A 23,954-nucleotide genomic window follows, 5' to 3' on the forward strand; every position below is an offset into this window, starting at 1 on the left:
TTAAACACACTATTTACTACACGGTGGTGCTGTTGTATATTGCTAGTGATCAGTTGTGTGTTAGGAGTGATGTAAAAGATATCTAGGGAATTGTACCTGAAAAGACTCTAGCATTTTGGGTAGATTTCCCTTTGAGGACTTGTGGGAAGACACAGAGAAGAATTATACTGGATAAGATAGTTATGTATGGGTTATAATTGGAAGAGTGGGAGTAACCTCCCTTGAAGAAATGTCAGAGGAAGTTTTAGACAGCAGGTGGTAAGAATTTGGTAAATAGGATTGTACAAGTGAAAATTACTCTCAATTTGAGAGAAATTGCTTAAGAATAGATTCACTGAAGGTTATTAAGGGAAACTTACTATTAGGTAATTAAGGGAAATTAATTAAGGTAATTAGATTATTAAGGGAAACTGAGCTATTTGGAACTGTTATCTCTTTAACTTCTCAAGCTGATATTAAAGAGGATACCATTCCCTCATACAGGAGCATCTTTATATACTGATGTCAGAAAATACTGGTTTGATGGATTATGGGCATGACTGAAATGGCATTTCTAGTATTCTTTTGTCAGCTCTGATTTGTCCAGCCTAAGTAAGTTGTCAACTTTCCCTTTTCTAGAAATATAGTTTTTAATGGAATAACTGTGGTTCTAGCTTATCCTATTAAACAAGAAACTCCAGATTAAAAATCAGATTTCATGAGACCTTTAATTGGTTCTAGAATCCATTTCTTTGTGAGAGGATTTATTTTGATCTAAAATTATATTTCCTTTATGATGCTGGAAATTATAGTGTTAGTATCACTAAAAAATTTCTAGCAATAGTACTTAAGTATGACTCATTCAGGTAATAGGAGATAATTGACTAGTTTTCTAAGATTCTATCTTAAGTTTTAATTTTCAAATTATTTTAGAATAAAATTTATTATATTTGAAATATAAACTCTAAGGCTAGTGCTACTTTATGCTTTTCCAGTGGCCTTATTTTAAAAAAATAATAATTTTGTTCTTTCAAAGATTAATGGTGATAGTATGAACTTGGTTTTAGCTGACTGGTTAAGAATGGGTTTGGATAAGTAACTGGAATTGACTTGTTTATACAAAGTGAGGAAAATTGGGGACTTTTATGTAAAAGCTTAAACAAAATCTGTTTATTATGTTTTAGTTATCAAGATGTAGAAAATATTTTTTTACATATAATAGCATTAGAAATAAACTTCAGACATTATTAAGAAACTTTGTTGGAAAAAAATTTATTTTCCCTCCCTATGTATGTGTATATATAGGAAAAAATCTGTATTACATATACACACCTTCATTTACATACATTTGCTCTCATTTGTGTATATGTGTGTATCTATGTATGTCATTGTATATACACATATACATACACACATAGATAGGTGTTTTGTGGTTTTCAGTCATGTCTGACTCTTCGTGAGCCCACTTAAGGTTTTTTTTTGGCAAAGATACTGGAGTGTTTTGCCATTTCCTTCTCCATATATGTATGTATTTATGTACAATACACACAGGCATTCTTAACCTGTGTGATTCTTGCCCATGTCCTCCTGTAAATCCTCCATAGGGGATTTTCACCTTATGTTGGAGCCATTTCATCTACTTTCCTGAATATGTCTTTTATACTTCTTACACATAACCCATTCTTGGCAACATGCTATAGCATTGTGGCAGAAGAGGTAGCATGCTAGACTTGGAGTCAGGATGTATTCCTTGCTTTGTAACATAAAGCTCTGTGTTTGTAAAATATTTTGACCTGTTATATTTGATTTCAAACATATAGAGTTCATTTAATTATAGTGGAATATATTATTAATGATCCTGGACGTATGTTCTCATTTATACATTCAATTTCTACTTAGTATATAGCAAAGCTTAGATGAGTTGTAGTAAGAAAAGACAGGTATGACTTCAGGTTTTATAACAAATAACTTTTTTTTAATTATAGGAGCCATTAATCAATATAAAGTTAAGAAAATCTAAGAAGAAAGAAACTCTAGTCAGAATTATCATTTAGAAAGGCCTGAGTTTTAAAGTATACACTTTAAAATTTTATAAATAAAGTGGTAGCCATGACTGGCTTTTTAAGGGTTTGAAGCAGTTGCTTCTGTTAAAATTTGATAGAATTTTTAATCTGGATCTTTCCTCTTCATTTGGCAATAGAGTCTATCAGATCTCTTAAAATAACTATATAGAGATTGAATTTTGCTAAATTGAGTTAAAAGGTTAGTAGATTGTGGAATCATAGATTTAGAGTTGGAAGAGACTTTTCTTGTTCACTCATTTCAGTTGTATCCAACTCTTTGTGACCCCATTTAGGGTTTTCTTGGCAAAGATACTAGAGTGACTTGTCATTTTATAGGTGAGGAACTGAGGCAGAGTTAAGTGACTTGCCCAGGGGCACATAGCTAGTGTCTGATGCCAGGTTTGAATTTAGGAAGATGTCTTCCAAGGACTCTATCCACTGTGCCACCTAGCTGCCCTGGAAGAGACTTTTAGAGGTCCCCAAATCCACCTTCTTAATTTTGTAGTGAGGAAATTGAAGTTTGGAGAGTTTCAGAGAGCCCAGAATTACATAGCTCTTCAGACTTTAAGCTGGGGATTCCACTCCAACTCTCAGGCTGCCCCTGATGCTTTCAGAAGAGTTAAAGGAAGATCAACAGAACTTAAAAATTGCTTTAGAAGAGACTTAAACTTCAAATCAGAAAAGTATAAGTAATTGATTGGAACTGATTTACTGAATATCTCGATCCAGTAAGGATCTTCTGTAGACAAAAAATAATTAGAGGAGGTGTAATTCTCACACAAGCCTGGGAGGAAACCCAAGACAGTGTCCTGGAACTTCCCTAGAAAAACTTAGGATCCTTTAAGAAAGAATGTTTTTGCAGAATGCTAGTAGCTTTGGGATGTAGAATATTTACTCAATGAATCAGCAATCATTTATTTAGTTCTCACTGTATTGCCCAGCATGTGCTGGGTTCAGGGGACAGGTTAGTAGGCAGGGAACTTCCAGTTGAATGAGCAAGTAGGTACAGCATATACTTCTAACATGAGGAAGATTGTGGGAAATGTGCTAAATTAGGTGATAATGACCATCCAAATCCAGTCTCAGGCACTTCCTAGGTGTGAGACCCTGGACAAGTCACTTAACTCTGTTTGCCTCCGTTTGCTCATCTGTAAAATGATCTGGAGAAGGAAATGGCCAAACACTTCAATATCTCTGTCAAGAAAACCCCCAATGGGCTCATGAAAAGTCAGACATCATTGAAAAATGACTAAACAATAACCGTGACCAAGTGCCATAATACCATATTTTGAGACATGTGTAGGCAAGGTGGGGGGTATTTGGAAGAAGTTGACCAGGATGGAAGAAGGACATACCACATGAGGATCAGTTGAAGGAATTGGGTATGATTAGCTGGGAGAAGAGAAGACCTAAAGAGGATGTGTAGATGTACTTAAGTATTTGAGGATGTCTCTTGGAAAAGGAATTGAACTTGTTCTGCTTCGCCCTGTTGTAGAGCTAGAAGCAGCAATGGTTGGAAGCTGCAAAGGCCAATTATTCTGGGAAAAAAAATAGTAAAACAAACTTCCTAACAGGTAGAGCTGTTCAAAAGTAGGAGATAGGAGATTCCTGGCTCATTGGAGAAAGCATAGATTAGATGATTATTTGAGAGGTGTTACAAAGAGAATTCTTGAATAGATATGGATTAGAATAGATGATCTTTAAGGTGCTGTGGTCTAGCTCTTAGATTCTATGATTGACAGTAGTTTAAGTGCCCTTTGTTGTTGCTATCATCAGATGAGTAAAAAGAAAAAAAGGCTACAGAAGGGAGAGAGGAGATTCTTCTCCCTTCTCCGCAGACTTTCAGACGTTACTTTTCAGACCCCATTTTTAAAAAAAGTGCTGCTAGAAACGTTTTTGTAAACTTGGGCCCTTTCCTGCTTTCTTTTGACCTTTTTGCAGTATATGCCTGGTATTGCTGGGTCAAAGGATGCGTGTAATTAATGATTTGGGGGGTATAATTCTACATAGTTTTCCAGAATGGTTGGGCCAGTTCATAGGTCTTCTAACTACCTTTTCTCTTCTGACTGCCTCCATACTAGTACAGGTCCTCATCATCTCATCCCTGGATTATTGCAATAGCCTGATGGTAGGTCTGCCTGCCTCAAGTCTCTCCCCATCCTAGATTCAGCCACTAAAGTAATTTTCCTAAAAGGCAGTTTGGATCACATCAGACCTGCCCTCCACCCTCCTCCCTCCTCCCCCCTCACCCCCAGTAGCTTCCTATTGCCTCCAGGAGCAAATACAAAATGTTCTGTTAGGCATTCAAAGCTCTTGAATGCCTAGTTCCCTCCTACCTTTACACCTCTCCCCACCCCTCGCCCCTTCAATGTACTCTTTGATCCAGTAACATGGCCTCCTGGCTGTTACATGAACAAGACACTCCATCTCTTAGCTCTGGGTGTTTTCTCTGACTGCCTGCCCCTAAGCCTGGAATGCTGTCTCTCTTCAATTCCAACTACCAACCTCCCTTTCTTCCTTTAAGTCCCAACAGGAAGTCTTCCCCTCTTAATTCCAATATCTTTCCTCTGTTAATTATCTCCTTTTTATCCTGTCTGTAGCTTGCTTGGTGTATGTGTTTGCATGTTGTCTCCCCCATTAGACTGTAAGCTCCTTGAGGGCAGGGACTGTCTTTTGCCTCTTTTTGTATTCCTAGCACTTAGCATAGTGCCTGGCACATAGTAGGTACTTAATCAATTTTTATTGATTGATTGATTCCTTGATCTTTGCTAGAGTGGTTTTACATGAAAACGGGACTACCAACACTGTTTCTTCTCCTTTACTTTCTGCAACATTCTGCACCTAAAGGCTATTTCACTCTCTACTGAGAGAAGTAAAGTGAGCTTCATTATCTATTTTCTGGAACCAGTTTAGTAATTGCAATTAATCAGTTTGTCTGACTTTTAGTATTTTCATTTATGTTATGTTATTTTCATTTATGTCATATGTGTGTGTGTACATATATACCAAGTTTTGCTTTACAATAGTTAATAATTCTTTTAATGTTTTTCTGAATTTCTCATGTTCTTTATGGTACAATAATACTTTGACAGTCCTCTATCATAATCTATCCATATCTTTGTTTGCAGGTTTTTTTTTTTGCTACCATAAAATTTTATCAAGTTACTACTTAGTTTTCTGATGTATCATCCTATAAAACCCAGCTCATGCTACCTTCTAAAGGATTTTTTTTCAGATCACATCTGCTAGTGGATCTTTTTCTTTCCCTTCCTCTCCAATATCTCATATTACTTTGTATATATTTAGCAACAATGCTTGGAACATAGTAAGTGCTTAGTAAATGCTTATTGACATGTAGTTAAATATGTGTGTTTCTCTCATGAAACAGCACTTAGTAGTTAGTTAATAAATGCTTGGTTAATTGTTAGTCTCATTTTCCTAACTAGATGATACATTCTTTGAAAGCATAACCATATCTTTTTAAAAAAATTTAGTTCCAGATTCTCTCCTTCTCTTCAATCCTGCCCCCACACATTGAGAAGGCAAGAAATATGTTACCCATTATACATATGAAGTTAAAACATGACCATATCTATATACTTCTTTTGTATTCTCACACTGGCTAACAGTACTGAGCTCATAGTATTTATTAAATAATTATTTGTTGGTTTATTAATGCAGTTAGTCATCTGGTTTGGAGGGGGGTGGAATACACATCACAGCAGGGCAGATGGCATGATGTCCAGGGTCGATGTTTGGATGGGATATGTTGCATGGCCTGGGCTAGCTCCATGCTGTATGCTGGGATAGGTAAATTTATACTCATTCACTAATCCAAACTACTAAACTCAGTTGAGTAGATTCATTCTCCCAGTGCAGGTGGGGCATGGTCAATGAAGCTGGGTCTAGAGTGTGATGTTCTAAGTGAGGAAAAGGGGGCAGTGATAGCAAGATACTTAGAGTTGCAAAGATAGCAAGATACCTGTTGATGATTAAATGAATATTTTAGTATATATAGAACTTTTCTGTCTTATTTATATATGTTATATTTATATATATATACACACACACACACATGTTATTGGACTTTTATCAACAATGAAAATGAGACCCAAGTCTTATTAATTCTACCTCCACATAGACTCAAATCCATTCTCTTTTTTCCACTTGCACCACCCTAATTCAGGCTCTTTTTAACAATTTCTGGACTACTGTAATAACCTTTGAATTGATCTCCCTTCCTCCACTTTCTCCCTTCTCTAGTACATTCTCCACATACCTGCTAAAGTGATTGATGTTCCTAAAATATATGTCTGAATATGTCATTCCCTTGCTAGAGTTTGGAGGTCTACTGACTTGCTGTTGCCTCCAGGATAAAATATTCTGCTTGGCATTTAGAACTTTTCACAATCTGCCTTTAGTCTGTATTTTTAGTCTTATTACTCATTATTTTTCACACAGTCTAATCCAGCAATACTGGTCTCTGTGCTGTATCTCCTGTACAGCATGACATTTCCCATTCTCCTTGCCTTTGCGCAGATTGTCTCCCATTCCTGGAATGTCCTAATCTCCTCTTAGAATCCTTAGCTCTCTTCATGTCTCAACTTAAATGAAATGTTCTGTATGAAACCTTTTTTGATGCTCTTCCCTCCATCTGCTAGTACCTACTTTGAAAATACTTTGTATTTACATTGTGTATATTTTGCTTTTAGTTATGTACCTGTTTCCCCTGATAGAATTGAAGCATCTTAAGGGCACGAACTGTTTCATTTTTGTCTTTGTGTCTCTAACATCTGGCACATACTCAGTGTGCTACTGCTTTTGCTCCTGGTTCTTTTCTACTCACTTTCACAGACCCACTTTACTATTTTGTAACCAGTACCAAGTTGATTTATAATATAGTTGAGATTTTTTGGTACTGAGTATTTTTTTAAGGGCCAAATGAATGGGAAAGACAAAGTTCTGAATCAGATCAGAGGAGGATCACTGATAACTGGGGTGATCAGCAACAGGTATCATCCAGAAGGTGGGATGGGACCATATTTAGAGACTAGGACTTAGTTAAGCAGAAAGGAAAGAGATAGGTCTTCTAGCTAATGGGGAATGTGTGAGCTAAGGAAAAGAGATGTCAATGTGCAGTCTATTAGAACAGAAGTTTCATGTAATGGAGTAGTTGAAGACACAGTAAACAGATTTGATAATGGTTGTTTCCTGGGTATCAAAATATTTTCTTACAATCTGCTTCATAGTTTCATTAAAGTCATCTGTTTTTAAAGCATTTTTCATAGATGAAGATGCTGCATGGTATGTATAGATAGAAAGAATGCTGGGTTTAGAATCAAAGGACCTGGGTTCAGATTCAACTGTGTACTGTTGGTCAAGTCTTTTTTTTTTTTTTTTTAATGTCCCATAGTCCTAATTTCCCAATTTGTAGAATGACCAGTTGGAGTAGATTGCTACTAGAGTCTTTTCTTTGTCTAGTGTCTGTAATTTACTTTACATTCAGCATTTTTGAAACTCCTTATTTATATTTAAATAGTTTGTATTCAAAGATTCATAGTATCCCTGCTAGGCGAAGGATATATTTTCATAGAGGAATCAACCGGGAGTATTCGGGGCTGCATGCTACAGTATAAAGAGTATTTGACTGAGAATAAGAACTTGGACCTATATTGCTAATTTGTGTACCATGCACAAATCATTTATTTTATAAATGCTTAACTCCTTCCCATTTCCCTCTTTCCCCTCTAGACCTTAGTTTCCTTATCTATCAAGTGAGAGGGTTGAACTAGATAATTTTTTTAAGGTACTTTACAGCTCAAATATTTTATGATTCCTTTCCATTGACTAGCAGGTTTGAGTATTTAATACTCCTCAGGAAAGATAGAAACATGAAATTATAGGTTGTCATGCAAATTGGTCCCTAAGTGAGCTATTTCCCAAATTGTAATGGGACCAGATTATTCCCTAGTTAATTGATTAATGATAATGATAAATACATTACTACTATAGGAGAAAAACAACTGAGAAAGTATGTTGTCAACATCTTGAGTGGTACAGTATTATTTGGTTAATGCCATCCAGGACAAAAATGGGATTTTTGATACCAAAGGTTATTTAGAATTTGGGTTTTGAAGGAAATAGAATGAAGGTAAATAGTGAGATGTAGCCACAGTCAAGTTATATCAAGATATCTACTTGAAATAGTATCTGTGACTGTAGGCAGAGTTGAATTCTGAAGTAATTTTGTTTTGCTTTCAAGTCGAGATAGAAAGTTATTTGAGAACTTTTGAAAACCCAATGTTTAACTGAATAATTTTCTCTTAAGTAGTCTTACTAATCCTTCATTTGGGGATATGATCTAAGTTTTTAAAAGCAGAAATTAAATTTGCAAAAAGTATGATATTTAGACTTTAAAAGATATAACCAGAAATTTATTTTTCCCTTGCTAGGAGGCAGGTGGAAGTCATCATAAAGTTTCTGTTTCTCCTGTTGTTCATGTTCGAGGGCTGTGTGAATCAGTTGTGGAAGCAGACCTTGTGGAGGCTCTTGAAAAATTTGGAACAATATGGTATGTACAATTGACAATAACTGCAACTTACTTGAAATATTGGGATGGGTCTGTAGTGCCCTAACATAATAGATGGTAAGTTTGGGAGTGACGTAGTTTCAGAGTCCTTTAAACCAATGCTTTTGGGGTTTTGTGTGCACATTTTGTTTTCCTTCCCTCTGAAGCTTATGTAGGCATCTTTCATCCAGCACAGATTTAGAGCTGGAAGGGATGTGAAGGGCCACAGAAATTACAAGATCTGAAAAGCTGAAAGGGATGTCAGAGGCCATCTAGCCTCACTTATAACTGAACGTCCTCTGTATAGAATATCCTCAAAATAGTCATCCAGCCTTTGCTTGAAGACCTCCAGTGGGGGCTACTGGCGGGAAGAGAATCAGATTGGGGCCAGCCCATTCCACTCTTTAAAAGCTTTGATTGTTAGGAAGTTTTTTCTTAAATGAAGATTAAATTTGCCTTTTTGCAATTTCTACTTGTTCCTGGTTCCTAATTTTGGAGCAAAGGAGAACATGTTTAGTCCCCTTTCCACTGACAGCTCTTTTAAAAACTTGAAGACAGCTATAATGTTCCCCCTAAGTTTTCCAGAATAATTATCCTCAGTTCCTTCAGTTAATCCTCACATGACTTGAATTTGTCCTTTACCTTCCCAGTGGCTGTCCTCTGGACATATTCTAGTTTATCAGTGTCCTTTCTAAAGTGTTCCCAGGACTAAACATAGGTACTTCAGTTTTCATCTGACCCAGGCAGAATACAGCAATCCTTCACTCATCCTCATCTTAGATATTGCACATCTTTTAATACACCCTAAGATTATATTAGATTTTCTGGTCACCACAACACAGTGTTGACTTCTGCTGAGCTTACAGTCCATGAAAACTCCTCTGACTCTTTAAGATAAATTTATACCTAACCATGCCTTCCTCTTTTTGTACTTGTGAAGTTGACTTTTTTGGAGCCAAATGTTGGACATTTTTTGGGGGGGGTGAACCGGTACATGATATTTAGATGTTATCTTTTGTCCCTCGAAAAATAACATTATAGATGAAAGAAAAACTGAACTTGTATTGATTATTTACCCTGATAACAGTATGGGCTGTAAAATCAATTTTGGTAAAATTAATAGGAAACTCTTAGTCTCCATTAGGACCTTTAAAGAAGAATGGAGAAAATAGTATTTATTTTTCTCAAATGTGAAACCCTGCTTAAGGCTTTTATAATTCCCCCCCTGAGAAATGAATTTTGTTAGGAAAAGATGTTTGTATTTTTAAAAATCCATTAAAAACTGAAGTTCAGGTTAGTTTATAGTGCCACTGCTACCTCAGTATATTTTAGCTCTTCAGCCTTTTTTTCCTCTTTTCACATACTCTTCATAGGTCATTTAAAAAAATTAAGTATTTGTTTTCTTTTTTACCTTCCCCTCAATGAAAAGCAAAAGAAAAGAAAAACAAATTCATGTAACAAATAGGTATTGTCAAGCAAAACAAATTACCACATTGGCTATGTAAAAGTATATTGTCTCATTCTGTAACTTGAGTCTATCATCTCTCTCAGGAGATGGGTAGCATTTTTCAATATCAGTACTTTGGAATTGTGTTTATTCATAACGTTGATTAGCATTCTTAAGTCTTTCAAAATTATTTCTTTGTAATGCTGTTTATATTGTTATCATCTGCTCACTTTACTCTGCATTAGTTCATACATCTCAGTTTCTATGAAACCATCACTTTTATATTTTCTTGTGGCATAATAGTATTTGTTTTATTACATTCATAGGATAGAATTTGTTTAGTCATTCCCCAGTTGATAGACACTCTTTGGATTCTAGTTCTTTGTCACCACAAAAAGAGCTGCTGCAAATATTTTTGTTTATATGGGTTCTTTTCTTCTCTGTGATGTCTTTTGGGAGTATAGGTCTAGTAGTGGTGTTGCTGGGTCAGAGGATAAGCACAATTAAGTAACTTTTGGGCGATGGTTCCAAATGGCTTTCCAGAATGATTGTATCAATCCACAGCTCCACTAGCTGTAAATTGATGTGCCTGTTTTCTTGCAGTCCTTCCGGCATTTCTAATTTTTTAGGTGTAAGACTTTACATCTATCTCTATTAAATTTCATGATAGATTAGGCCCAGTATTCTAGCCTGCCAAGATTATTTTGAATTCTGACCAATTACAATTTGTTAATTATCTTTACCAGCTTTTTGTCATCTGCAAACAAAGTAAGTGTGTCATTTACATCTTTATTCAAAGTCACTGACAGAAATATAAAACAGCATAGGGCCAAGCACATATTCCTAGGGCATTGCAATGGAGATGACCTTTGAAGTTGACATCAATCCATTGATGATTATGCCTTGAGTCTGGCCATTGAACCAGTTCAGAGTGGTTAAGTGGTTAATTGTACTATCATCTGGCCCACATCTTCATCTTTCCACAAGAATATCACAAGAAAATTTATCAAATGCTTTGTTAAAATCTAAACTTTATCTACACCAGTCTCTTGAATTTGCTTACTCTGTCAAATAAAGAACATGGGATTAGTCTAGCATGAACTCTTCTTGACGACGATGCACTGGCTCCTTGGATCACTACTTCACTTTCAAATGTTCGCTACGCATCACCGTAAATAATGTTTCAGAATTTTTCTAGGTATTCCAGTGGGTAAAATTTGTTAGGTTGTAGTTTATAGACTTCTTTTTCCCCATTTTTTGAAAATTGGGACATTTGTCTTTTCCATTCCCACCGTGTTTCTCTCTAATCCTTCACAGCCTTTCATATATCACTGACAATGACTCAATGATCACATTTGCCAATATTTACGGTATGCTAGCATATAGTTCATTTGGGCCAGGAACTTGCAAAAATCGTCCCAGCCCAGTCATCTCATTTTATAGATGAGCATTCTGAGATCCAGAGATGTAGCATGACTTGCCCAAAGACACATACCTAATAAGTTGCAGAACTGATTGCTAGTTTGTGTAGATTTTTATGTATATTAGAAGTGGTCATGGGTTAAAAAAAACTTGGCATATAAGGATTGTTTTCTAGGAAGGTATCAAGGATATTAGGTTTGTAGGATCTTAAGTCCTATGATGATGATTTTGAGGATGTGAACATATTTGTGTGTGTTCAAGGCAGAGTAGAGTTGCAGATCATGAGAGTTAAGGAGTTAATGATGACCTGGGAAAGGCTAGAAGATACCTTAGAGGCTATCTAGTCTCTGTCTGTGTCTCTGTCTCTGTCTCTGTCTCTTTGCAAGGCAGTCAGGGTTAAGTGATTTGTCCAGGGTTGCACAGCTAACACGTGTCTGAGGCTGAATTTGAACTCAGGTCCTCCTGACTCCAGGGCCAGTGCTCTATCCACTGCACCACCTAGCTGTCCCTGTTATCCCTCTCATTTTGCAGATGAGTAAACTGAGGCCTAGGGAGGTTAAGTGACTTGCTCAAGGTCACAGACTAGATTTCAACCCAGGTTCTCTAACTACATAGTCTTCTCAACTGTAGCAGCCCTCTCCTTGATGAATTATTAGTCATCCATGGGTAGATTCTGTGTAACCATTTTTCAGTCCTACAGTTCCTGGCTCTTCACTGTATTGTAGTAGAAAGAGTCTAGATAGGGAACCAGAAGGTTCCTGGGAACCATTTCTAGTTCTGGCTTTGTAACTTAATAGTTATATAACTCAGACAAAACATTCCTCATTGACCCTTATTTTCCTCATTTTTAGAATGAAATCAATAATACTTTTTAATACTTTACAAGATTCTTTTGAGAAAATTGTTTTGTGAACGATAAAGTGCTATGTAAATGGATTGTTAATTGAAACAGAACAGTGAATCTTTGCCAAAACATTCACCTTCTGGGTCTCAGTTTCTTCATCTGTAAAATGAAGAGATTGGAATAGATGTCTTCTAGGGTCCCCTTTGCCTTTAAATCTATCCTTTTACCTTTAAATCTGTGTTCCTATATACTGTATTCCAAAGCTGTGTAATAAATTATGTTTTAATATTTGTCACTATTCTTAATATGGTCAATTGAAAGTTGAGTTGATTATATTTATTTTTTGACAAAACCCTTATTTTCTAGTTTGTAGGCATCTGAGATGTAAACCAAGCTGAAAATAATATTTGATATTTATAATAGCCCATTATGGTTCACCAAACCCTTTATGTACATTGTCGTTTGATCCTTATGACAACCCTGTGAGATAGGTGCTATTAGTATTCCTTTTACAGATGAGGAGATAGCTCAGAGAAGGTAAGGGACTTGCCTAGCTTCACAGAACTCAGAGTGTCTGAAGTACAATTCAAACTCGGGTTTTGTGTTCTTTCCACTATGCCACATTGCTCCTCATAAAACGGCAGATTCAGTAGAAAAATTTTAGCATAATTTGTGCTTTTCTTGCTTTGAACAGTAAAGGTTTCTGGGAAGTAAGTGGACATTCAGAGTATGTCGATGGCATTAAAAATAGCTAATGAGTGCTCAGAAGGTATCTAGCAGTAATAGGTTCCTTTTTGAAGGAAGTGGCCAAACAGAATGAGGTTGAGCCTTTTATTATGCAATAGTAGCACGTTATGAAAGTTGAATACCTGAGAAAGTGTTATTCTCTTCTCCCCCCTCTACTCTGAAGTCTGTTATGGCTCTGTTTCAGTACTGATGGTTCAAGTTGAAACCAACGAAAGCCAAGGGCAGTTTTCTTATGTTTAGAATAGGTGCCAGGAGCTTCATGTCAGTTTCGACCTTTTGGAGTTCAGATAGAGTAACTGTTAGGAAGGTAGAATTGTTCCATGATTGAAATAGTCACTTGGGCCTATTCTGAGGAGACTCTGGATCGAAGCAGATGTCTGGTCATAGCAGATAGTAGACTTGAATGCAAGTAAAATGTAAACATCCCTCCTAGAAGGCAAGACAATTTCTTTTTCATCAGGGCCTGCCATAGTACTGGCACTTGGCATTAATAAATTCTTTTTTGAATTGAAACCTTGGTGTTGGCATTGGACTGTGGGAATCAGCTGGCCAATGTGTTGATAGTGCATTCTCATCAAGCAGCTGCAAGAAGCAGGCAGCTTTGCATATTTCTCTCATCCTTGGTATGTGAGCCTCTCTTTGTAGCTGTTTATCGCTAAGAAATGTTAGAGCTGTTGTCTAGAGATAAGGTGTTGGGAAAATTAAATGTGAAAACTTTGAAAACAAAAATTGAGTTTGATATTGGAATGATTGTAACATCATGAAATGTAGGAAGCTAGAAGAGCAGGACCAATTGTGCACAGTTGTTCAGTGCTAGGTTATTGTAGAGCCATTTGGGGGGAAATATCCATCAGTTCTGTAGCTAATTACGGCAAATTCTTGCCATCTAGACATCAGTCAGGAAATATCTGTTGAGCACCACTTTGAGGATTCTAAAGTTCTGCCCTCAAGATAGTTGTAATCTTGGAGACAAGACACATATTAAACAGAATAAATCAGTATAACAAAGAGCTAAATTGTATGGTACAGATGAAGATATTTTGTTATGATACCCTGACAAGAAAGAAGAAAGTTTATTTTTCTTTCTACTCTTAAAAGTAGGCATTAGATTATAAAGTTGTTCATTCCAGTTTAAATCTATTTTTGTTTCTTCTGGTCTGAGTAATAGAAAGCAAAAGTCAGTAAGGCCAGGTGTATAATAGGCCTATGAAGAATTCATCACTTAGCCCTTTAGCTTATTTGGTTCTTTTGTCCAAAGAAGCAAAAGATGTTATTTGTATGTTATTACTAACGTGGTAGGATTAATATTAAAGGATATAAAGTCAATCCAGATAGGTAGATAGGGGTAGGAGGTTAATTTTCCTCAGTCTTTTTTTCTTGGCAGAGCTCTGAGTCCAGGGTGCTATATAAATTCTTGTACACTCTTTCTTCTTGAAGGCTCTCCTTTTCTAGAAAATCATCTTTTTGTTTCTTCTGAAGATTTGTATTCTGCCTTTATGTTTAGTCACTCTTTAAATGCACTGCCTTACTTTCTCCAGATTCCATTGTCTTTTTAGATTAGGATGGCCAGAGTAAATAGGACCTCATTCCTAGCATATAGTAAGCACTTAATAAATATTATTGTTGATACAGTGGAAAGAATATTGGCTCTGGAGTCAGAAGATCTGGGTTCAGATTATGGCACTGACATCATCTGTGTGATATTGGGCATGTCCCTGGGCTTCAGTTTATTCACCTGTAAAGTGAGAAAGTGGGACTAGCTGAGTTTTGAGGACCCTTCCTTAGACCCCTTCTCTGAAAGCCTTTTTCCTTGTTGTGTGTAGGGGACTCTGGGTTCTTAAAAGCTTTGCCATCAAAGAGTATAAACTCTTGCAAGTCCTGCCGGTTTGCAAAGTCTTGGAGTTTGAGACTGGTGATGGATTTTATGTTTATTGTACAAGGACAAACCTGACTTCAGAAAAGCTCATCACCAGAGGTTGGCTCCAGGGTGATGAATATTTCAGCCACATCAACTCTCAAAGACAACTTATATTGTAAATGTGTTGTGATATTTATTGGTAGAGGGAGTACCCACACTAATGAAATCAGACCCTTAAAGTATTGATTGAAGTCATCCTTCCACATAATAAAGGAAAAAAAATTTTTTTTATCTTGTTTGCCCTGTGCCCCTTAATTTCTTGTAGTGATACCAGGATGCCCTGGTAACCTGAGTGTGAACCATGGCTAATAGTGTACCAAGAGTGAGAATCATGTTTTTAAACATACTGGCTTTTTCTAGGTACCAGGCTGAACAATGGATGCATCTTATAAAATAGGGTTTTTTAGTGTAATTTAAAAAATTTTTTTAAGGGGGAAGACAGTAGTAAATATTTAAGAGAATGCTATACTTTAACATCAAAAATTTGATCATTCCACAGTGACTCATTTTGACCTTGCCAAACATTTTGGAAATGTATGTTATTATTATCAACAACAAAATTACCATGTTGAGTCTTAATATAAGGAGTTCCTGATGCTAAAATTCCCTTTACCAATGCATATTTGACTATTGTTTTGCAACTTTTAGTTTAGAGAGTTACCTGGGTCACTGTGAGGTTGAGGATGTTATTACTACCTACCTGATATGTAATAACCTACCTGGTATTGAAGGCTATTAGGTCAACCCAGATAAGGCAGGGAGAGGAGGTTGATTTTCCTCAGGATGATATCAGTCTGTTTTTCTTTGTATAACTTTGACTTCAGGGTCAGGTTAGGTTTCCATATTAGGGTGCTATCTGCTATTATTGTCTGAGAGTGGCATTCTTTCCTTTGCCTGTTAGTGAAGAATATCCTATTAGGTCCATCACCTAGTTAGGACTTTCCTTGTGAATGTGACCATAATTCTGACCCAGGGAGGTAGCAGAAAACATTTCTAGGAATAGGATAACTCAGAGAAGTAAGTGCCTAAATAAACACTTCATCTTCGGTGTATGTGATTAATTCTACAGTAGATTAATGTTGAGTAAAGATAGTCAAGGTTGTGATCTGATGTTTTACTAAAGAAAAACTATTAGTACTTGTTCTGATGTAAAAGAGTCTGGAAACTGCACATGAACTCACACTTTTCTTTCTTTTTTTGAAACTAGCTATGTGATGATGATGCCATTTAAGCGCCAGGCTCTAGTGGAATTTGAAAACATAGATAGTGCCAAAGAGTGTGTCACCTTTGCTGCTGATGAACCAGTTTATATAGCTGGCCAACAAGCCTTTTTCAACTACTCTACAAGTAAAAGGATCACTCGGCCGGGAAATACTGATGATCCCTCAGGGGGCAACAAAGTTCTTCTTTTATCCATTCAGAACCCCCTCTACCCAATCACAGTGGTACGTATGTATGGATGTATGTGTATATGTTTTCAACATCGCAAATCTCACTGATCCATGCTTCTGGATTTTTAAGTTTCCCTCTAAAGCAGAGGTTCCAAAACTTTTGTCCTACTGCCCCCTTTAAAAAAAAAATTACTCGGCACCCCCCTGGAAATCTACTTTCTTTAACCCTTTAACAGTTTATTTTTTTAAAAATTGTGTCATTTCAAAAAAAAATATATTAAGAAAAAATCTTAAATTTAATAATCTATTGTAAATTTGTGATTTTTTTCTGCATTGAAATTTTGAGGATGCAGTATTGCATCATGTAACCAGATAGTATTGTATTTTAAACAAGTCATTACATGTACATATTCCTGCTGATGCATGCGGGACTTTTTGACAATGCGCCACATACTCAGTTACCAACACTTGCTTGTTAAGACCTGTCAGCAAACTTGACCACTGATAGGTTATAACTTGCATTTTGTGTGTTTATTTGGAAAATAATATAATCACTATGACTTTAACTCTGTTACACAACGGATGAAACATGTATGAACAGTTTTTCAAAATTTTCTTATCTTCTCTTCTTTTCTTATGCTTCCACCCCCCCCCCACTCCCTACTTATTTTTATTTTTATTCAACACTCCCCAGTTGCACCCAAGGCTACTGCCATATCCTTGGATCATTCTAGCACCTCCCAGGGGGCAGTGGGAACCTGTGCTCCAAAGTGAGGATGGAAAGGTTCTCTTCAGTTTGTTTATGTAATTGTAAAATTTAAGAAAAAAATCTTAATAATGGCAGGCAAGAAAAACTTAGGTAAATAAAACAAGTTATTTGATAAATGCTATTGATCATCACTGTTGTCAGCTCAGTTTTTGAGAATAAGAGAGAAAACCAAAGGGCAGGGAATATAAGGCAGAGAATGCTTTGAAGACTGTTAGGCTATCTCAGATGTTACCTTATGAGGGAAGAACCTCACAATGGAGAAGGCAGAATGTTTGCTTAGGTCAGCCACACAATTCACCATGTTGAAAGTTGAAAATGATTTAAACAGCCTGTTAAAATAATTTCAAAACTAGTTTTATTGAAAACTTTAAATTTTATCTTTCTTGTTTTCTTCTAATTCACTTGAGTTTTCATTGAAGCCTAAGAAATAAGCTTTTCATATTTTGGTTTTATATAAAATTAGGATTTTTATAGAGACAGCATTAATATTATTAACAACAATATTATTAATTATAAATTATTCATATTATTGGGAAAAATCCTAGTAGTTAGAATTATTATAACTAAGGTTTGCAAAACACTTTACAAATACTGTCTCATTTTATCCTCACAATCCTCCTGGGACATGGATATATATACCAATTATATATAATGGGTTATGCCTATTTTCTATATGAGGGAACTGAGGCAGACAAAGGTTAATAAGTTACATGCCCGGTTTACATAGCTAGTAAGTATTTAAGACCAGATTTGACTTTGAGTCTTCCTCACTCCAGGTCTAGTACACTGTGCCATCTAACTGCCTTTTATACATTAAATTAAAAAAGGAACTGTTTAGAGACAAGCAAGTGAAAGAAACACTTGAGTTTGACTAGACTAATAATATAGAGTAAGGGAAGTCTAAGTTAGTATAGCTTTCTACCTTAAATCTCAGGGCTTCATGGTAGTTCACATCACATTGACATTTCTTTATTCAAGTTCTTTAACATTTTAGCGTTATTAATTTGGTACTAGACTCTGCTGAGGTATCTAACTTACCTAACTTTAAGGTCATCTTTTTTTTTCCCCTGAGTATGACCTTTTCCTCCACTAGATGGCAGGTTGAAGTTTAATTGTTTGGTAGTTGGAGGAATAACCATGATCCAACTTAGTTATTTTCTTTATGACGGCTTGTAATTTCTAGGCTTTGCATCTTGAGAATTCCAGAGAATCACAGTTATGCTACTTTTTAATCAAACAATTATTTCTTGACCTAAGTATTTATAAAATTATACATTACAGAGAATGTTTGAAAAATTTAAATATGTACTGATGCATTATAATATAAAACCATATATTGAATATGAATTATAACAGATTTAATTATTATCTCTATGCAGATGAATCTCACATTTGTTTTAGCCCTAACCTGTCTTCTGACTTCCAGTCTCTCATATACAACTGCCTATTTGATATCTCATATTGAACATCCATAGACTTCTTAAATTCAGTATGTCTGAAATTGAATTCATTCTCTGTCTCTCCAAATCCTTACCTCTTTCTAACTTCCCTATTACGACTATTAAGAGTACCACAATCCTTCCTAATCATCTAGATTCACAGCCTGTCATCCTCAACTCCTTACTTCTTTCTCACCCCCTCATGTCTAATCTCTTGCCAAGACCTGCCATTTCTACCTTCACAGTGATCTTTTAAATATGCTTCCTTCTCTTTTCTCTGGCACTGCCATTTCTCTGGTATAGGCCTTCGTTATCTCACACTTGGACTATTACAATAGCCTTCTTTCTAGTTGGTCTCTCTGCTTCAAGTCTCTCCCTACTCCACTCTATCTACCACAACTGGCAAAATGGTCTCTGTCCCTCAGTCATCTTATGTCTTACACCCTTCACTGTACATGTGTCTTCAATCCACTGATACTGGCCTCTTTACTGTTCCTTGTACTTGACACTCCATTTCCCAACTGCAAGTGTTTTCGTTGGCTATCTCTCATGGTTGGAATGCTCTTCCTCCTTACCTCCATCTCTTGGTTTCCCTGGTTTTCTTCAGATAGCAGCTAAATTCTCACCTTCTGTAAGAAGCCTTTCTTTATCTTTCTTAACATTCGTGTCATTCCTCTGAGGTTATTTCCAACTTACTCTGTATATGCCTTGTTTATACACAGTTGTTTGCTTGTTGTCTCCTCCCACTAGAATGTGCTTCCTTTGAGGGCAGGAATTCTTTTTGCCTTTATATATATCCCCAGTATTTAGCACAGTACCTGGCACATCGTTGGCATTTAATAAATGCTTGTTGACTTAAATATAATACATTATTCTAATAAGGTTATAATATTGCACTATTAATATACTGTAGGATCCTTTTCTAGTACCTGCTTGCCCGAAATCTCAGATAATGGGCCACTTAGGGACCTCTTTCAAATGTGATCAGATAACTAGCCCTACTCTAATGGATACTTAGAATCTCAATTAGGCAGTTTGAAAACTTAATAGATAGAACTTTGGAATTGTGTGATTTGGTTTGGGTTGTGTGACATGGGAGACACTGGCATAGGTGTGCTCTCATCAGAGAAGGTGCTGTGCTCAGTGAGCACAGCAGAAATGAAGTAGCTCAAAAGAAATGTGAGATGCACAAATTTAGAGGCTGCACCCAAAATGTTCACATGGACTAATTGTGCCCGACCTGTGGTAGAGCATTCCGAGCTCGTGTTGGTCTGATCAGCTACAGTTGGACACACTGTAACTTGACTCTAACATAGTGATATCATTTTGGTCCTCTTTGAGAACGGACAATAACCAACCAACTATTATCTTGCGGTAACTTTAAAGAGCTTTACTTGCCATAATTAGTCATTCATTCTTTGATTCAGTATTTGAATCTTTACTATGTAACCATCACAGCTAAAATTTCTGTCTTCCTATCTTTGAGTCTAACCACAGACTGCTTCCCTTTCTGTAAATATGGTTTCCTTAGGCCCTGTGACTCACTTTTTCCCAGTCTAGTTTTTTTGACTGATTATCAGTTCATTTCAACAAGTATTTATTAGAGCATGTATAAGTGAATCCAAAACAAAATAGAAACAATTGAATGTCACTGATAACTGTGGGAATTAGCAGAGGCACCTGCTGGGAGAGTTGAGTTGGGAAGAGAACTAGGTCTTCCAAGAGGCAGAGGTAAAGAAGGAAAGTGTTTTGGGTATAGGAAACAACCTACACAAAGACAGAGGTGGGAACTGGGATGTCATTTATGGAGCATAACAAGGACATCAGTTTGGCTAGTGCAGAGTGCTAGGAGGAAGAGTGAAATCAGCTGGAGTAGGATTGTGAAGGACTTTAAATGCTAAGCAGAGGGATTTGTATTTTATCGTAGAGGCAATAGGTAGCCATGGAGAGTGGCATGGTAAGACCTGTGCTTTTTGGCAACCAGGTGGAAGAAGGATTGGAGAGGGAAGAGGCGAGTGAGAGGGAAGCCATTTAGAGGGTTATTGCAGTAGTCCAGGTAAGGTAATGAGGGTCTGAATCATGGTGGTTGTGGTGTGAGTGGAGAGAATACAACAGACTTGAAAGATATTATGGTAGAATGGGCACGATTTGGCAGATGATTGAATATGGGGTCTGGAGAAAGGAAGAAAGAGGAATTTAGGATGGCTTTGAGGTTGCAAACTTCTACCTCCTCCACTTTCACTCTTTTCTGAACCCTATGCACTCTGATTTCTGACCTCATTAATCAACAGAAACTACACTCTCCAGTATTACCAATAGTCTCTTAATTGTCAGCTTTTTGATGGCTTTTTCTTGGTCCTCATCCTTGACTTCTTGGCAGTATTTTACATTGTCGTTGACACTGTCCTAGATATTCTCTTCTTTCTATGTTTCCATGATATCGTTCTTATTTCTTCTACCTGTGTGATTGTTCCTTCTCAATCTCATTTCTTGGATCTTCATTCCTATCCTACCCTCTAACCATAGGCATCCCTTTAGGTTTTGTTCTGAACCCGCTTCCTCTTTTTTCCTCTATACTCTCTCTCGGTGATCTCAGGAGCTCCCTTGAATTCATTTGTCATCTCTATGCAGGTGACTGCAAGATCTGTGTATTTATCCTGAGCTGTAGTCCTATATCATAAACTGCATGTTGGACATTTTAAACTGGATATCTCAGGGGCATCTCAACATGTCCAAAATAGAACTCATCATTTTCCCATTTTTCTTTTGAATTTTGCTATTACTGTTAAGAGCATCACTATCTTTCTAGTTACACAGATTCATGACCTCAGTGTGTTCCTCAGTTCTTTACTTTCACTCTTGCAGCGTGTCTCATCAAATCTTGACGTTTCTATCTCCAGAAGACTTCTGTCATACGTCCTCTTCTATACACTCACATAGTCACAACCCTAGTGTAACGCTTCTCATCTGGATTACTGCTTTAGCCTCCTAAATGATCTCCCTGCCTCAAGTCCCTTCCTACTCCAAACCATCCTTTAGAGAGCTGCCAGATGGATTTTCCTCAAGTTCTAGTCTGACCATGTCATCAGCCTACTCAGTAAATGCTAGTGGTTTCCAGTTACCTCTAAAATCAAGTACTTTGGCATTTAAAGGTCTTTGCAACTTGACTCTTTTCTGTGGTTTTAGTCTTATTACATGTACTTTATGTTCGACCATATTGAGCTTATTTGTTGTTCCTCACATAAATTGCTCCATCTTGTATCTGCCGTGTATTTGCCCTGTCTTGCATGCCTAACATGCACTTCATCCTCATCTCTGCCTCTTAGAATCCCTGGCATCATTCAAGACTTAGTGATACCTGCTGCAGGAAGTCTTTCCTGATATCCCAGGCTGATAGTGCTATCTCTGTAAAGTTGCCTTGTATTTACTCAGAATATATCTTTTATATACCAGTTTCTGTTATGTGTTGTCTCTTCTATTCAAATACAAACTCTTGGAGGATAGGGATTGCCTGTTTTTTTTTTATCTTGATGTTAAATGCTTAATGAATGCTTGATTTACTGATTAGAAGAATGGTAATATTCTTTTTTTTTTTTTAAGGCAATTGGGGTCAAGTGACTTGCCCAGGGTCACACAGCTAGTGTCAAGTGTTTGGTCTGAGGCCAGATTTGAACTCAGGTCCTGCTGACTTCAGGGCCCGTGCTCTATCCACTGCGCCACCTAGCTGTCCCTTGTATTCTGAATAGAAGTTGGGAAGTTAGGATGAAGAGTGTGTACAAGGGGAAAGAAAAGTAAATTTGATTTGCCTCTGGCTGTTGGCAGTATGGGACTATAACTCAGAAGAGATGTGCTTGGAATATTCTCCTTTCTTATTCGTTACCTTTTTGAAATCCCTAGTTCTTTCCAAGACTCAGCTGGGGTGACCTCTGCTACAATATAACCTGGGAAATCAAGGAAGGGTGGAGTGACTATAGGTTGAAGTAGGGAGAGAGAATAGGTTTAGGGGGACATAAGGGACAGAGTCAGAGGGAAAATGAAAGGATAGGGAAGATCTGGGTCAGATGCCAGGTGAATTTGAATTGTAGATTTTGATTCTGGAGGTGATTTCCTGTGGGTGATGATGAACTCAGAGGCATGATCATCCCTGTGTATGACTGAGGTGAAGTGAAGATACAGACCATAAGAGTTGAGGTTGATGAACTGGGAAATGAGGGTGTTGGAAAAGAGCAGAAGTATTAAAGTTGAAGTCCTCAGAGATAAAGGGTAGTATTTAGGTTGGAGATGTATATTTTAGGTTCCATTCAGCTTTGTTTCAGTGTGTGGTAGTACTGCATTAAATATCATATGGCTTTTCCTATTCATTTCTGAAAGCTATCAGTTTTCACAAAAGCTCTGGATAACAAGGTCTAGGTAGTTAGGGAGGTTCATGTTATTATTACTCTGGATTTCCCCCCAGAATAATAACCTCTGATTTTTGTAATGGACTTTAATGGACCAACTGCATTAGCTTGATATACAAATTTTGGAATAAAGGAGATATGATCTTATTGCGCTTGTTAGGGATATTATGGAGAGGATGCTTGTTCAGATGCAGATTGAACTAGGTGACTTCTGAGTTTCTTCTAAGTGTAAGCCAGGTACTAAATTCCTTCAGAAAGGAGAGAGAATGACCCAAGGCCAATAGATAACTGCCACTAGGCTCTGGATTACCAGGCTCAGATTGTGTCTGGATGGAGTGAATATCAAAGGAGCCAAAGTTACTGAATGGCACTGGTAGGAGGAGTGTCTTCCTCTTTGGCCAAATGTGTTGAGGTCATCATCATCATCTTCAGTAACTATTTATTAAGGATTTACTGTGTGCCAGCCATTGGGCTAAGTGCTGGGAATGCAAAGAAAAGCAAAAAGGAGTAAGCAGCTCACATTCTAATGGGAGAGAATGTGCCAGCAACTCTGTATGTACAAGATAGAGACAATGTAAATGGGAAGTAATCTCAGAGGGAAGGCATTAGTAGTAGTGGGGAGGAGGGAACAAGAAAGTACATCCAGATGGCCAGGGACACAAGCCAGGTTTTCATGATTGCAGTAAGGTGGAGTGATCATGAGAGGAAAGTGTCTAATATGAAGGCAGTTTTAAAACAATAGAACAGGGGTTTGTCATTAGGTATAGGGAAAGGTAAGGGTACAGCTGACCTGGATGGGCATTAGAGTCAGGGAGTGGTAGTAGGGAAGGCAGGATAGACTCAATAAATCCCAGGGATTCTGAGTTGAGGATAATTTGCTAGCCATGGGAAAAATTGTCACACCCCTTCCGAGGAATGATTGTTGAACCTCAAGTCTTTGCCTAAAGTTGATTTGATTAACATTTCC

General features: G+C 37.0%; 1 protein-coding gene across 1 annotated transcript in view; it reads left to right on the plus strand.

Moving 5' to 3' along the window:
- The window catches only part of HNRNPLL (heterogeneous nuclear ribonucleoprotein L like), a 56,737-nt gene that overhangs the window by 7,112 nt on the left and 25,671 nt on the right, over positions 1 to 23,954 (plus strand). The window contains exons 2-3 of the mRNA XM_027865490.1: positions 8,495 to 8,613; positions 16,196 to 16,433. Of these exons, the coding sequence (XP_027721291.1) occupies positions 8,495 to 8,613; positions 16,196 to 16,433 (357 nt within the window). The remainder of the gene's footprint in view (positions 1 to 8,494; positions 8,614 to 16,195; positions 16,434 to 23,954) is intronic.

This window comes from Vombatus ursinus, unplaced genomic scaffold, assembly GCF_900497805.2.
Source record: "Vombatus ursinus unplaced genomic scaffold, bare-nosed wombat genome assembly UNPS02014778.1, whole genome shotgun sequence".
Classification (NCBI taxonomy): domain Eukaryota; kingdom Metazoa; phylum Chordata; class Mammalia; order Diprotodontia; family Vombatidae; genus Vombatus; species Vombatus ursinus.